At 39.2% G+C, this 14,802-nt stretch overlaps 1 protein-coding gene across 3 annotated transcripts in view; it reads left to right on the top strand.

Annotated features, from left to right (window-relative positions):
* PPP3CA (protein phosphatase 3 catalytic subunit alpha) overlaps window positions 1–14,802 on the top strand; it is a 327,254-nt gene that overhangs the window by 264,341 nt on the left and 48,111 nt on the right. For all 3 annotated transcript variants that reach the window (XM_040477441.1, XM_040477448.1, XM_040477457.1), the window contains exons 7-8: window positions 6,139–6,216; window positions 8,678–8,772. In XM_040477441.1, coding sequence (XP_040333375.1) covers window positions 6,139–6,216; window positions 8,678–8,772 — 173 coding nt within the window. The remainder of the gene's footprint in view (window positions 1–6,138; window positions 6,217–8,677; window positions 8,773–14,802) is intronic.

Below are 14,802 nucleotides of genomic sequence, written 5' to 3' on the forward strand. Positions count from 1 at the left end.
GCATCATGAAGGTTTTATAAGACCTGAGTTTTAAAGGATAAATAGGGTATATCCAACCAGTCATTTGGGGAAGCTCTCTGCATGCAGGGAAAGTGGTGTTTATGAAAATATGATGGGGGTGCCAGGATGGCTCAGTGTGTTAAGCCTCTGACTCTTGGTTTCAGCTCAGGTCATGATCTCATGGTTTGTGAGTTCAAGCCCCGAACTGGGCTCTGTGCTGTCAGTGTGGAGCCTGCTTGGGATTCTCTCTCTCTCCCTCTGCCCCTCCCCGCTTTCTCTCTTTCTCTCTCAAAATAAATAAACTTAAAAAGAAGAAAAGAAAATACGATGAAATAGAATGCATCTAGAAAGATGACCATCTGAATGGTCCCATTTTACTGCTCATCCCAAATCACCGTTAGCTGCTTCAGGATACACTAAAGCTGAATATTCATATAACTCAACTATTCTACTTTTGTTTTTATATCCACTGGAAATGTTTACACCTGTGCACCCCAAAGATTGTTCACAGCAGCAGTATTCATAATAGCCAAGAAATGGAAGCCACCCAAATGTCTATTTAATAGAATGAATAATAAATTGTAGTGTATCTCCACACCTAAGATGGCAAATGAGAATGAGTTAACCAAAGCTGCCCATAATGACGGGGTGAGTGCCACAAGGATGCCAGCAGAAGAAGCCACATACTAGAGTGCATCCTAATGACAACATCGAAGTAAGAGGTGAACATTACCGAAAGCTAATCAATAATGTTCAAAGCCGGGGTGGCAATCACCCTTGGTGAGGAGATAATAGTGATTCGAAGGAGATACGAAGAGTGGCTGGGTTCCAGGTAATGTTCTGTGCCTCGGCCCGAGTGCTAGTTACGATGGGAAGATCATCAGTTTGTAATCTTCTGATTTGGGCAGTTTTCTGTATAAATGTTAAGCTTCGATAAAATGTTTGCCTTGAATAAAAACTTATCACTGCTCCCGAGGCCGCCCACAGCCAGGCGCAAGTGAGGACTCAGGCTCTGGGGAAACTGTGGCGGGGAGAGTCGGAACCCTTCCAGACTTGATACCTAGTGGGTAAATGAGATGACTTGAAGAACCCTGGGGGAAAAGAAACAAAACAAAACAAAGATGTGGCAAGTCCTAGGGAAAGATAAGCCTGACAGCATCTCCATCTCGGCTGATGCGGACAGCAGGACACCCCGGGGCTAAGGCCCCCCAGAAGCAGAGGAGGAACTTGGCGGTTGGGCAGAGTTCTCCCTTACTACTGGCCTGAGAGAGGGGAAGGATGCCAAGGAGGCAGGGAGAGGCTTTCTCCCAGTCCCTTAGCAAAGGGTTGCAGGCTGAGTGCCTCTGCTTTGCTGAACCTGATGAGGGAAAGACACCCTTTACCTCTCTCACCTGCAAGTGAATGTGAGCTCCAAGAAGCTGACAGGTTGCTGCTTAAATTTAGGATATAAAGACAAATTTAAAAATAATATCTGTCTCTTAAGGCGTTTACTATTACTGAATTAAACGTAATTGACACCACAACATGACGAATGCTGTCTTAGACAAATACGCTCCGGGACCATGGGAGATGCAGCAGTTCTGTGCACACCTCAGGATGAGCTGGGTTTGAGGGGACGGTTCACCCGTGATAATTCAGTGAGGGCTTGGCAGAAGAGTGGGCTTTTCCAGAAGTTAAAAATACTTAAGGAAAGTATAAATGAAGACATAAAAGCATAAAAAAGCCTTTTGATAATGTCCGCTGGTAGGGGCGCCTGGGTGGCTCAGTCGATTAAGTGTCGACTTTTGATTTGGGCTCGGGTCATGATCTCACGGGTTCATGGGTTCGAGCACCGCATCGGGCTCTACAGAGAGTGCAGAGCCTGCTTGGGATTCTCTCTCTCTCTGCACCTCCCCCACTCGTGTTCTCGCTCTCTTTCTCTCTCAAAATAAATAAATATTTAATAAATAATAATAATGTCCTCTGTCTATATCTTAAAGAGATAAATGCAGAAGGTTTAACTCAAGATCTAAAATATAGCTTAATATAGGAAGGAACAAAAATAAGAGAATAAACAGACTGAGTCTAATAATGGCTATTCTCTCTAATGGGAAAACAGCTTTTCTACCATTTCTCACATGTTTGTCTTTTCTACCTTCTTTACCTTTGCTTCTGCTCAGTCTGTGTCTGCCCCTCTCCCTTTCTAACCCCTTTCCTATCCAGTATTCCCCAGAAGTCATTGCTTTTAAGAATTGACACAAGTCACAACTAATAAATTTAACACTGTAAAAGAAAAAATTCAATGGATTAAATTTCAAGATCTAAGTGGCTTTCTGAAATGATTCATGAACCAGGCAGCACCCCTCCTAGCAAGTAGAGGGGTTCTGAGGGGCTGTACAAAAAATGGAAGGTTTTTATAGGAAGGAGGGCGGGGCAAGGAGTTATTAGCAAAAGAAAAGAAAGTCTTGTTCCAGGCCAGTCACTTTCCCTTCCGGGAGGGGCAGGGGATCTTATGACCATTACCTCATCGTCTTTTGGTGGAGGCAGAGGACCCAGATTACCTCACTGGTGCCCCTCAGAAAATTCCTGACTGACCAGTTAAGATTTACACTTTTGGGGGAGGTTGAAACTTCCCTTAGGTTAGGTATTAAGCCCCAATTTGGTGACTTGGCCTAAGCAATGCCGTTTTAGGCCTGTAGCTTGCTTTTTCACAACAGCTACCATTAGAATCGAGGGTTGCTGACTCACCATTCCATGCTGCATTCTGTCTTCCACACCATGGTGGTGGAGAGAAAATTAAGAGTTGTTACGTGTCTACCACTCTCAGTCCAGGCCCTGGACTAGGGAATTTACATATATTGCTAACTCATTTAGTCTTTATCTTAAGTTTGTGGTATAAATGCTACCGTCTGCATTTTTACAAATGAGGTAATTCAGGCTCAAAGAGGTTCAGCAATTTTCCAGAGTCTACACAAGAAATTGGAATAAAAACCCAGACCTAAGGATTCCCACTATTCCATGGAAATTTCCACCTCCTTTTCTACTCGGAGAAATGTATTCTCTAGCGCTTAAGGAATAATCATGTTCCAAGTGGGGGAAAAAAAAAAATTTCAGAGAGTGCAACTTCTTCCCCAAACACAGCAGTGCATGCCGGTAAATGGATATCACAAAGCTGAAAGAATCACTACCCTTCCCAGATCGTTGCATTAAGTCTTATTTCAAGACCTGTCCAAGACACTGGGTTTGATGAAACCATACAAGCGTTGCCTGACAAGGGTGCCCCCTGGAGGGCTGTGAGTGGGACTGAGATGCAGCCGGCCCCCTGCTAAAAACAAGGCATGGGCCCTTGCTTGGGCTGACCAGCCTGGGGCAGAAGGGGCTCTTCTTGTTGGACACAAAACACAGAAGCATCACCTCATTAATGCAAACAAAACCCCAAAAGATCTAACATGAGATAGTTATTTTTGAAAAAAATCTCCCCAGCCCCCTGTGCTTGCTTTCTTGTTTCATAATATCAATGCATACTTTACTTTCCTGCCTAGATAATAAATACCCTCAAGACAGAAACCACACCTTACACTTACCGTAGCACCTCTCCTGGTGCCTAACACAGGGATTAGGGATTGTTGCATCCAACAAATGGAACATGTCACCAGTGAATCTTTGACATTACCATTCTTAACATATATCTTCTTTAGTTCTTTTTAGCTGGAATGCTTTTTTTAATCATCCTTTCCATTAAAAAGCACAAAAATATTGTGAAGTTTTGTGGTTTTTTTCGCCACCTAATATCACTGAAGACTTTAATGTATCCCAGGCAGACAGTTGACCAATAATGGGAATCTCGATAGCCAAATATTTTCTAAGTTTATTTAGAAAAATGTTTGTAATTCTTCGAGAGTTTGAATATTTGATTATATATGCCTTTAAACTTCCAGAGATTTTCTTCAAAATGAGTTCCTTCCAAGTAATAATACAAGTGTTCCTCAGTTAATGCTATTAACCTAGCAGATTGCTGCAAGGTTAATTTTGTTTTCTTCAGATTACCGTTAAAAATCAGATATCTATTTCCATGGGGGAAAACTTAAACACATAAGGGTATAAAACTTAGCATGAAGAAAATATATTAAAATGGTGCTTTCATAGGACTAGTGTGGGTTCTAACAAAAGGAAAAAATAAATTTAAAAAGTGCTGCCAAGCCATTTGTCCAAGGACAACACATGACAGACCTAGACAAACACCCTCTGTCTTACAGTGGTACAACAAGGCAATAAACTATATATCTAAAGAAATATTTCAAGGGCACAAGAAAAAAAAATGGCTGAAAGAGATAGGGAAGGAACATTTATTGAGTGCCACCCTACTCTGTCTTCCCTTGGCTGGGCACTTTATGGCTAAATATGTACAAACATATGTGCTATTCGTTAAAGACCCAGCAATGTCTCAGCAGTTAGGGTTTCTTTTGTTGACACACACTGATCTGGAAAGGTCGTATACTTACCTTCTCCTAAGATAGAACAAAAGTCTTTGGAGACACAGGTCAACTCGACCTAGATATGATACAGACACATTTCCCTGTGGACACTCTGGGCCATCTTCTCCAGTTTGTAGGTTACCATGTAACCCATGGCTACATTTACATTCATTTACTGAGCTGACCTGGGACAGCTAGGAAGTTGTCTTTTTCTCTCCTTAGCAAATGCTAAAATATTCTAGAACACACATACATATGCTCACAAATGCACATAAATGTGTGCACATGCACAGACTATTTTTTTATTTTTTTAATGTTTTGTTTATTATTATTTTTTTTTTATTTTTGAGAGAAAGAGACACAGAGCATGAACAGGGGAGGGGCAGAGAGGGAGGGAGACACAGAATCTGAAGCAGCTCCAGGCTCTGAGCTGTCAGCACAGAGCCCAACGCAGGGCTCAAACTCACGGACCAAGAGATCATGACCTAAGCCGATGTCGGACGCTTAACTGACTAAGCCACCCAGGCGCCTCATGACTATTTTTGATTTCAGATCCCAGTTTTGCAAAGAACTGAATCCTTTTAATAATCAGCATCTCTTCAGTGGTATGCCAGATTAATGGTATTTCTTTTCTTTTTGAGCAGGGAATTCTTACAAAATCTTTAATATAGAAACTATTTGCATCTTCTCTTTATAGTAAATTATTTGAGTGACATGTACTATTTAGTATCTCTTCAAAGTGCTACCTTTATAATTGCTGAATTGTTTCTTACAGTACGTGTAGTTTAAGTTCTAGTGGGCATCCACAGTTTGTTTATATTAAAATGAGCATTGGTTTGCTGTCTCTGTATTTGAAATTTCTAAAATTTATTCATTTTTATGACATTCATTTATCTCATTAAAAATTCTTGGAGCCAAAGTGATTGCAAAGAGTTTTACAGGTTTAGTTTGTAATTTGCATTGCATTTTTAATAATGTTCTCATCTTTGGTTTAGAGATTTCCTTAACAGACAAAATCATCTTGATTATATATTTAATGCTTTTATTAAGTCAATATAAAGAATAAATCTTAAGATATGGTTCTGTTGATCGTATTTAAAGTACACAGTTTAAAACCTGTGAATTCCTTAATCGTGTTTAGATTTTGAAGGATATATCAATTAATGTACTCATAAGTAAGTTGATAGCTCGGTTTCCAGAAGACTTAGTCTCTCCTACTCCCTCACTCCGTCTTTCTGTAGAGTACTCAGGCACGCACGTGCATCCAAATACAAATGGTGCTGTATTTGAGAACATGGAGGTGTATGTTTTAAATTCTATTCTCATGTTATCTTGATGCTCCTGTTCACCTGTGTTTAAACGTAGACTTGATACTGGTTTTCTCTATGAGTGGGCCTTTTTCTAGTGTTGTTATATAATGGCCTGCATTCTTTGTCCTGTTCGCACATCTCCAGTCCTTTCTGATTATGTAAAAAAGTACAGCTGCAGGTGTTTTTCTTCCACGGGGCGGGGGTGGGGGGGGGGGGGGGAACCTGTCCTGAGAGCCAAGAGGCTTGTTTCATGAATGATGTATGTCTGATTACACTTGATCAAATCACATAGATCGGGATGTTACAGATACATGTGCTACACTTGATGATTTCGTAACAGATGCTTCTTTCTCTTTTCTTTTTGTCTCTGGCAGCTACCCGGCTGTATGTGAATTCTTACAGCACAATAACCTGTTGTCTATACTCCGAGCCCATGAAGCCCAAGATGCAGGGTGAGCAGTTTTGTGGGTTTACGGAAACTATGTATTGTTCCTGGGTCCCAGCTTCCTCACTTTGTTCAGGTTTGGAGGGTCCCTTTTGGTAGGCTCTCTCCCTGAAGCACTTAGATCTTACCATTGTCTTCTGATGACAGAGATAGGGCAGGATCCTGGGGAATGAGTTGTAAATGTGTTGTAAGGTCTTCTTTGAAGCGCCTCCGTTTTTAGCCTGAACAGGTAAAATTTTCAGCTGGCTTTCTCAAGCCCTTGTAAGGGTCCCTCTGATTTCCTTCCATTCCTGCTCTTCCCACGGTCCAGTCAGTGAGTAAATTACCAGCAACTTTTCAGCCTTGGTTGGCAGTGTGAATGAGAATTACACGTAAATATTTAACAGATATTGCACAGTGTACTCTTGTTTAAAGAATATCATTCCTGACCCTTGTGAAGTTTTAAAGGACAAAAGCAGAGGCATTTAAATGAGGGAGAAAGTCCTATATTGTAACTAATAAATGTATAACATGATTTTATAGTAGTGAATTTTAAAATTTAGGGTCCAGGTTTCATATAATTATTAGTATAATTGGTAGACCAATGATAAGGGCTTAGAAAAGTAAGAAACATCAGATACTCAGTTTGATAGTGCATTGAATCTGCATTCGGGAGCAAAAGGCATAATGAAAAGCATTTGATGTCCAGTACCCTTCTCAGTAGGTTCCACTGAAAGGTGTTGTTTGCCTTCAAATGCTTAAACTCATTCCTTCATATTCTGAATTCTTTGGAAGAGAGGACCGCTTAGTATTATACTCTGTGTGCCGAAATCAGGAGTAGAGATGCCCACATCCTGAAGTAAGCCCATGTCCGATGATCCCCCATCAAGGCAGATCCCAGGCTCCTTTCAAAGTTAGCTTTTTTCAGGCAATAATCAACAGGGATGAACTGACCCAACAGCTTAGTATTGGATCCAGTACTATCATGTCATAGCTGACCTTCGACATAACCTAATGATATGCCTAACCAATGGGGTCCTCAAATAAGTTCTTTTTTTTTTTTTCTTTTTTTAACTTTTCAAGGCAGTGGTGTCACCATGCTCTTTTGGCTGACTATCCCAACTGAGCATTTTAGGCAGCTTTATATTAATCCCACTACAGACCGGAAATCATCTGCTTATTTGAAAATATTTTAAAATAATGCATCAGTTAAAATCAATTAGTATATTTGTTCAGAATGGGCACTTGATTGATTTATTGGGGGTAAATTGCGATTATGTCATTTAGTTTCTTTGTTTTTATTTGTTATCAAGTAGGCCTAGCCAGTCATGATTTATAACATCAAAGTACTAAGATTGAGGGTGTTGTTATCTTTCACATTCTGACTTTTTTTCCTCCAGCAAAGTTCAGTTGGATATGCAGAATAAATACTTCTAGACATTTCAAAAGACTTTTAAGAAGATATTTTCTTCTAGGAAAAGTTGTATCAAAATATTTTTAAAATTATAATTTTTAAGGTGGTTATTTATCTATCTAAAGGTACTATTTGAGGCACCTTTAGAACCCAATTAGAGTAGGCATGGTTATTCTGCCATAAATAACTGGCTCAGAATACCCAAGGAGTGATAACATTTTGTTTTGCGCTTTATAAGAATTTTTCTAAACTGATATTACTGAAATCTGTTACGTAGAAGTTGTGACATGTGCTTTCACCTCAATGGAAAAGAGCCAGAATTTCCTGTAATGTTTTTGATTATTTGAGGACTAAAATCCTATTTTTGTCTAAGTAGAAGAAAAGTAACTGGATTGTTGGTTTATTTCCAAAGATCTTGCAGATGTTCTGTTTCATTACTGATTGATTAAATATTACCCTGCTGAGACAATAATCTTTGACCTGCAGATCTCAGAAGAGATTGGTAATAAAGAGAGTTCTAAAATAGAAACAACTTTCAATATGTAAAACCCATAGATTTAACCATTCTTTGAAAAGCAAATCACTTAGTCAAGACCATAACAGAATATTGCATAGGTATTGCAAAGAATATTATATGGATAACTAGAATAATCAGCCTGGTTTTTAGTGGTAAAGATTTATATATTGCTCTGCTTATGTAGTCTTAGGTCAAAAATATAGGCAAACTTCTCAAAAACATTGTAGGTGCAGGATATCTTCGTGTGAAAGGTAACCTTTGTCATCTCTGTTGAACACATGGAAATGAATTATGATTTTTCATTGAATTCCACTCTTCCCCTAAGTCCGTTAAACTCAGGAAAGGCCTACTCAGAAACTGTACATGTTTCATTGTCAACCTTGAGATGAATTAATGTCTGTGTAAAACAGACTTTAGAGAGAAAATTTTGTTTAATGTTATGTAATTGAGTTCTCTTGGAGTGATAAAACATAACTTTAGTTTTCTTTTTCTAAGGCTATAATTTGATATCATTTTTTTCATAATAGCCTTGTTTTAAATCATATTTGTTGTTTTTAGGTATCGCATGTACAGGAAAAGCCAAACGACAGGCTTCCCTTCTCTAATTACAATTTTTTCAGCACCAAATTACTTAGATGTGTACAATAACAAAGGTAAGTGGTTTTAGAGCCCTCTTGCGCTCTTACATACTATGTGCAATAATTCATAAGGTGTTTTATTTGGGTTTGGTTTTAATGAATGTTAGCCATTCTTTTTCCCCTTGCTTTTTCATTTATTGTTGGATGCAAATCTTGTGATTATCTTCAGAGTTACAGATTCAGTTGATCTGGATGTGGAGCCCAGGCAGTGTTAGTTTTTAACTATTCTCCAGGAGATTCTAATGTATAGCAGGGTCTATAGTAAACTGGTCTAGTAGATTTGGGTTTTAAAAGAAATAATTGAAAGCAATCCAAAATCATGCTTCTTAAAAAGGATGTAGATTTAAATGAGAATAGTGTGATTGTGCATGTAAGGGATCAAGAACAATAAGCGGAAGAATCTATAGTTTGAAATTCAAACTCAAATTGCATTTATTGAATACCTACCACGAGTTAGATACTGTGCTTGGCAAGTGCATATTCATTTATTTTTTAAAAAATGAATGAAACTTAAAAGTAAATATCATTAGCCCCACCCCCTTTTAATATGAAGAGTATCTGTTGCTAAATTACCTTGCCCCAGGTCACTCAATTAGGTAGTGATGAACTGGAGTCAAACCCGTATCTTCTGGTTTAGCATCCTGTACTGCCTTTGTGAAACTCCATACCTAAAAGAGGCCAGGAAACAAGAGGGTATTATTTACTGACTATAGAAAAGAGAGGAGGAGCAAGGGACACATTATCTTTTTTTATCAAGGTAATTTCTTGATTCAGAAATGACAGGAAGTGGTATAGGTGTGACAGAATGGGTGATAACATATGAAAGAGCCATTAGCTATAGTTGGCATTGGTCTACATAATATTTATGCAGCATATCTGAGTGTGGCTTTCTGAGATCCTTGCCTCTCCCCACATACACACACATCTGTGCTGTCCTATAGATGGAGCACATGACTCTCCAACCCCTGCCTCCACCCTAATAGCCCAGAGAGGCATGCCTTCTGGGTGGGATGGCCACACCACAGTCTCTTACCCTGCCATTTTTAACTGTGGTGGGCCCTCCTCTGTGGCCACAGAGAGAAGTTATCAGAAGGCACAGTGAAGTTTCTGTCACAACCATGGATGGCAGGGGGCAACAGAGAGTTGCCCCCTCTTTCCTAGTTGCCTAATTTCTAGAAAAGAGGAGCTGTCCTTAGTACTCTGTGGCAAGAAGTGTACAAAGTAAAACAAAATATGCTCTAGATGTGCCAAGTGCTTATAAGCCAGTTGACAAAGTAAGACATGTGGGTGACTGAATAAAAATACAAGACATGGTGTCATTGAGTAAAACTAAGAGAGTTGAACACGAAGTACATTCGACAAGAATGATTTTCTAGAATGGTCAGAGAAGGACTTGTTTAAGGCAAAATGTGACCTGGGCATTAAAGAATGGCTCACATTTGATTGGAAAAAGGAAAAAATGATAATAAAGTCAAGACCAGTGTTTTTGAAACTTTTATTTTTAAGCAGCACTTTTTTTTTTTTTTTTTTTTTTTTTTTTGCCAGACAAAATCTTAGTCTTAAAGTCTTCTGTATAAGACCAGTAAGAATTCATTCCCTTGGATTGGATGTGGGTTCTCATACCAGATAATTTCCCTGTGGTACCTGCAAGGAATGCAAGACCTCCATAGGTCATGTTGCATGCCCCACCATGATCCTGTTAATTCCTTCTTTTAAAAATGTTTTAATGTTTATTTATTTTTGAGACAGAGATAGAGAGCATGAACAGGGGAGGGTCAGAGAGAGGAAGACACAGAATCTGAAGCAGGCTCCAGGCTCTGAGCTGTCAGCACAGAGCCCAACGCGGGGCTCGAACTCACGGAGTGCGAGATCATGACCTGAGCCAAAGTCGGACGCACAACCGACTGAGCCACCCAGGCGCCCCAATCCTATTAATTCTAAAAGTATACACAATATGAACACTTAGGTTGTTTTTTTTTTTTTTTTATGGCATTAAAACAATTTTTTTTTCTATTTCACCTGGTGAAAGGAGCACCCAAACAAACAATTTTCTTGACAGAGACCAATTACTAAATAGCACAGATGATACTTACAAGTTTTTTTTTAAGAATTGACAAAGAGTTAAAACAGTAAAAAAAAAAAAAAAAAAAAAAAGAGGAAGAAGACTGGGATTTTGCTCCATATAAAACTGACTTAGACTTTTTCTACTCATCAAAATGTTGGGTATCAGTTTTGCTTGAGACCAATGGCAATTTCTCCCACAGGGTATACATTGCTTCTTTGTCAAGTGTTCTGATTTAACAAGTAGAACTTAATGGGGTGGCTGGATGGCTCAGTTGGTTTAGCTTCCGACTTCAGCTCGGGTCACAATCTCACCACTACTGGGTTCAAGCCTGGAGTCAGGCTCTGTGCTGACAGCTCAGAGCCTGGAGCCTGCTTCAGATTCTGAGTCTCCCTCTCTCTCTGCCGCTCCCCTGCTCACACTCTCCCTCTCTCAAAAATAAACATTAAAAAAAAAAAAAAATAGACATCAGTGAGTTGCTATCTTTGAGGTTTTGTATTGCTTTCACTGTTTTCTTGTGTTTAGGGTAGATCACATTCTCTTAGGAAGGGGAGAGAAGCATTTCATTTTGGGAACCTTTTCATAAAAAATTCTTCTGAGAGAAAAAGATAAACTGATAGGAAGAAAAAAGATACATTCTTCAGTTTGAGCATAATTTCAAAAGACTTTTGTGTAAAATCTCTGAAGCACTTTAAAGCTATTATGCTAACACTGTGTACAGTATGTGGAGTAGGAGTCAGTTATTCACGGCTGAAATAAGGATTACTGGATTTGAATGAAATAAATGGTAATGAGAATTTTATAAGGAGGTGCAAGAAAACTGCAAGAAAGCACCTTCAAAAACATAATCAATGGACAGAGAGTGACGAATCCCTAAATTAATCATTTGATTCTTAGAAACAGATGTGGGGGGGGGGGGCGCCTGGGTGGTGAAGTGGGTTAAGCCTGACTTCAGCTCAGGTGATGATCTCGCGGTTTGTGGGTTCCAGCCCCGCGTCTGGTCGGACTCTGTGCTGACAGCTCAGAGCCTGGAGCCTGCTTCAGATTCCGTGTCTCCCTCTCTGTCTGTTCCTCTCCCGCTTGCGCTCTGTCTCTCTCTCTCAAAAATAAATAAAGATTAAAAAAAAAAATTGAAAAAAGAAGAAAGAAAAACCAGATGACCAGAAAGTGTTCTGGAGTTATAACCCAATAGTTACAGTATGATTTGATTTTTAAGCGCCTACAGATTAAAGGCAGCAGGAATATTCTTTGGCAAAATGAAGTGATGGGGAAGAGTTTCACTCTGCCATCTTAACACCTGTAATAGATGCGCGATCAGCTTCGTGTTTAAATGTCTGTTAGCTCGGATTAGAAGTTCGTACTTGCCTACAAGAAAAGCAGCTTTCCGCAAGTGATGAGGACCGTAAATGGCCCATCCATCCGTTGGGGTAACCCACACGAATTCATGCGTTCTTATCCTTTCCGGTCTGCATAACACAGGGAACAACTCCCCTGGCCTCTCTTTCCTCACTTTGACAACTCCTGCTTACTCTTGTAACATGCCAGGGCAGAAGATGTAGATTTGAATCATAGCTCTGCTATTAAACAGCTAGCTCATTTACATTTATTGATATGCAGTGACATCTCTGCAAAACGAGAAAAAAATTTCTTTTGTGAATAATAGATGAAATTACTCTGAAACAAAATGCTGCGAGGTATTAAGATATTATCATCATTGAATATTTTATGTTGCTATCATTATGCCACCTGTCAGTGGCTTCAGGGAAACTGACAGATGATACAGTCCTCCTCAGCCTCTTACTTATAGTTTCACTTTATGGCTCGATCTACCTTAATACCCATCTCTCTGCTTCTCTTTGGGTGAACCCTTTACTTGAGCCAAATTGTTCTACTCGTCCTGAACGCAGTGACTATCCCTTCCATTTGGCTGTCCCTTCCATTGCGTCTTTGCCCACATAACTTTTTTTTTTTTTTTTCATTTAGATTACTTGTCTCCCTTTTTCTGCTCATCTAAATGGCCTAGACCCACCAGGCTGTTTCTATGCAGACTTCTTTTGGTAGTCCTTCTCTGAATGCCTGAAATAGCAATCATTTGCCCTTGTACTCATCAATTATTTTTCTTTTCTAGTTAGCTTTTCCTACAGTTAACATTCCTATAACTTCTCAATCAGATTATAATCAGTTTGAAGCAGGGGCTTGTTGATATACACTGTAAAGCCCAGTAGCCTGCATTATGCATGGTAGGCCTTCAACACCTGTGTTGAATGATGCATTTTCTTTCTTCAATCAAATAATAAGACAGTGCTCAAAAGTTACTCTACCAGTATTGACCCACAGAACTCCATCTCATTTTAAATTACTGTTGCAACCCGTTCTGATACCCTTTCCAAATTGGAATGAAACATTTGCAGAGCACTTTGCACATCTGAGTTTTCTCAATCTGTAGCCCTAAGGGTAAAGCAATTTCATAATTACCCAAACACACCAAACAGAAGAAAACTGTAGAAATGACACATGCACATATCTGCTGCTGTGCTCCTTCTCCCTCTCCTCCCCCTCCCGCTGCTAACTCCTCCTCCCCCAATTCCTTCTCCCCTTCCTCCTCCTCCTCCTCCTCCTCCTCCTCCTCCTCCTTCTCCTTCTTCTTCCTTTTAAAATGATATGCCACCTGGGCTCAGTTGGTTACATGTACAACTCTGGATTACGGCTCGGGTTATGATCTCACAGTTCCCGAGTTTGAGCCCGTATCAGGCCCCGCATTGACTGTGTGGAGCCTGCTTGGGCTTCTCTCTCTCCTCCTTCCTGTCTGCCCTTGCCCCACTCTCATTCTCTCTCTCTCAAAATAAATAAATTAATTAAAACAAACTAAAAATAATAATATGCCACCTATAAAAATGACTTCAGTCTCACCCACTCAACAATGCAACAAATCTTCACTGAGAACTTACTGGATACCAAGCACCATGTCAGGTGCTGGGAGTATAAAATAAATAAGATGGAAATTGTCTTCACTCTAGTGGGGTTTATAATTTGGTAGTGGGATAGACATTAAATAAAGAATTCCATCAAAAATTATTCAGATATACTTGGAAAATACTCCAAAGAAAAGAATGGTATTGAGTGAAAGTAGAAATTAGTCCACGGAGACAAAATAATAATAATAAGCTTAACTGACAAAAGTGACATTTAATCAATCTTAGTAAAATATGTCAATATCAAGAAATACAGTGGTAGATGTGAACTCTGCTTTAAACAACACAGTTTGGCCAAAAAATATAACGAACCTCTGGGATAATGTGTTTTAAGCGTTGATGTAAACAGTTAAATCCTTTATCTCTATAGTGGTACACCTGTGCTTCAGAAAAATCTAAAGTAAATTGCACAAAGTTGCCATATGGCGCCTGTTCTCTGTGGTCCAGATGAGTTGTCATATGGGTGCAGGAGTGGATGGGTGGATGGATATATGATTCGGATATCGAGAAATACAAATATACATTCAGGGCTATATAACTCAGTTCCAGGAAAAGCTACTCACAGTAAAATTAAGTAATCAAATAAAACTTATCAAATGAACTGTATTTTGGATTTGAGAAGAAAAGTCTAAATGGCAACCAAACTAATTTACCAATTAAGACCAAAGATTAAAAATGACCACAAGGAAAAAAATCAATTCAGTGTTAAAGTCGGTTAAGGAAGAGAGAGGTACAAAATTGGGTTTCAAGGACAAGACGAGAAGAGCATCGTTTGCTAAAATGCTAAAGTCTACCCTTTTTGACTGGGAAAAGAAATGTATTATGATGGTTTGGACTTTTAAATGAGACAAATTGATAGAATTGCTTTTAAAAAGCATTTTAGCCCCACCAAAACTTGGCAGAGTCAACATCCTCAAATATTTTCCTTCAAAATGTAGTCAGGGACTTCAGAAGGATACCATTTATAAATAAAAAGATACTTTACAGCTTGGCATACCATTGTAAAGAGAG

Source organism: Herpailurus yagouaroundi, unplaced genomic scaffold (assembly GCF_014898765.1).
Source record: "Herpailurus yagouaroundi ecotype Mexico unplaced genomic scaffold, PumYag 28, whole genome shotgun sequence".
In the NCBI taxonomy this organism is placed as follows: Eukaryota; Metazoa; Chordata; class Mammalia; order Carnivora; family Felidae; genus Herpailurus; species Herpailurus yagouaroundi.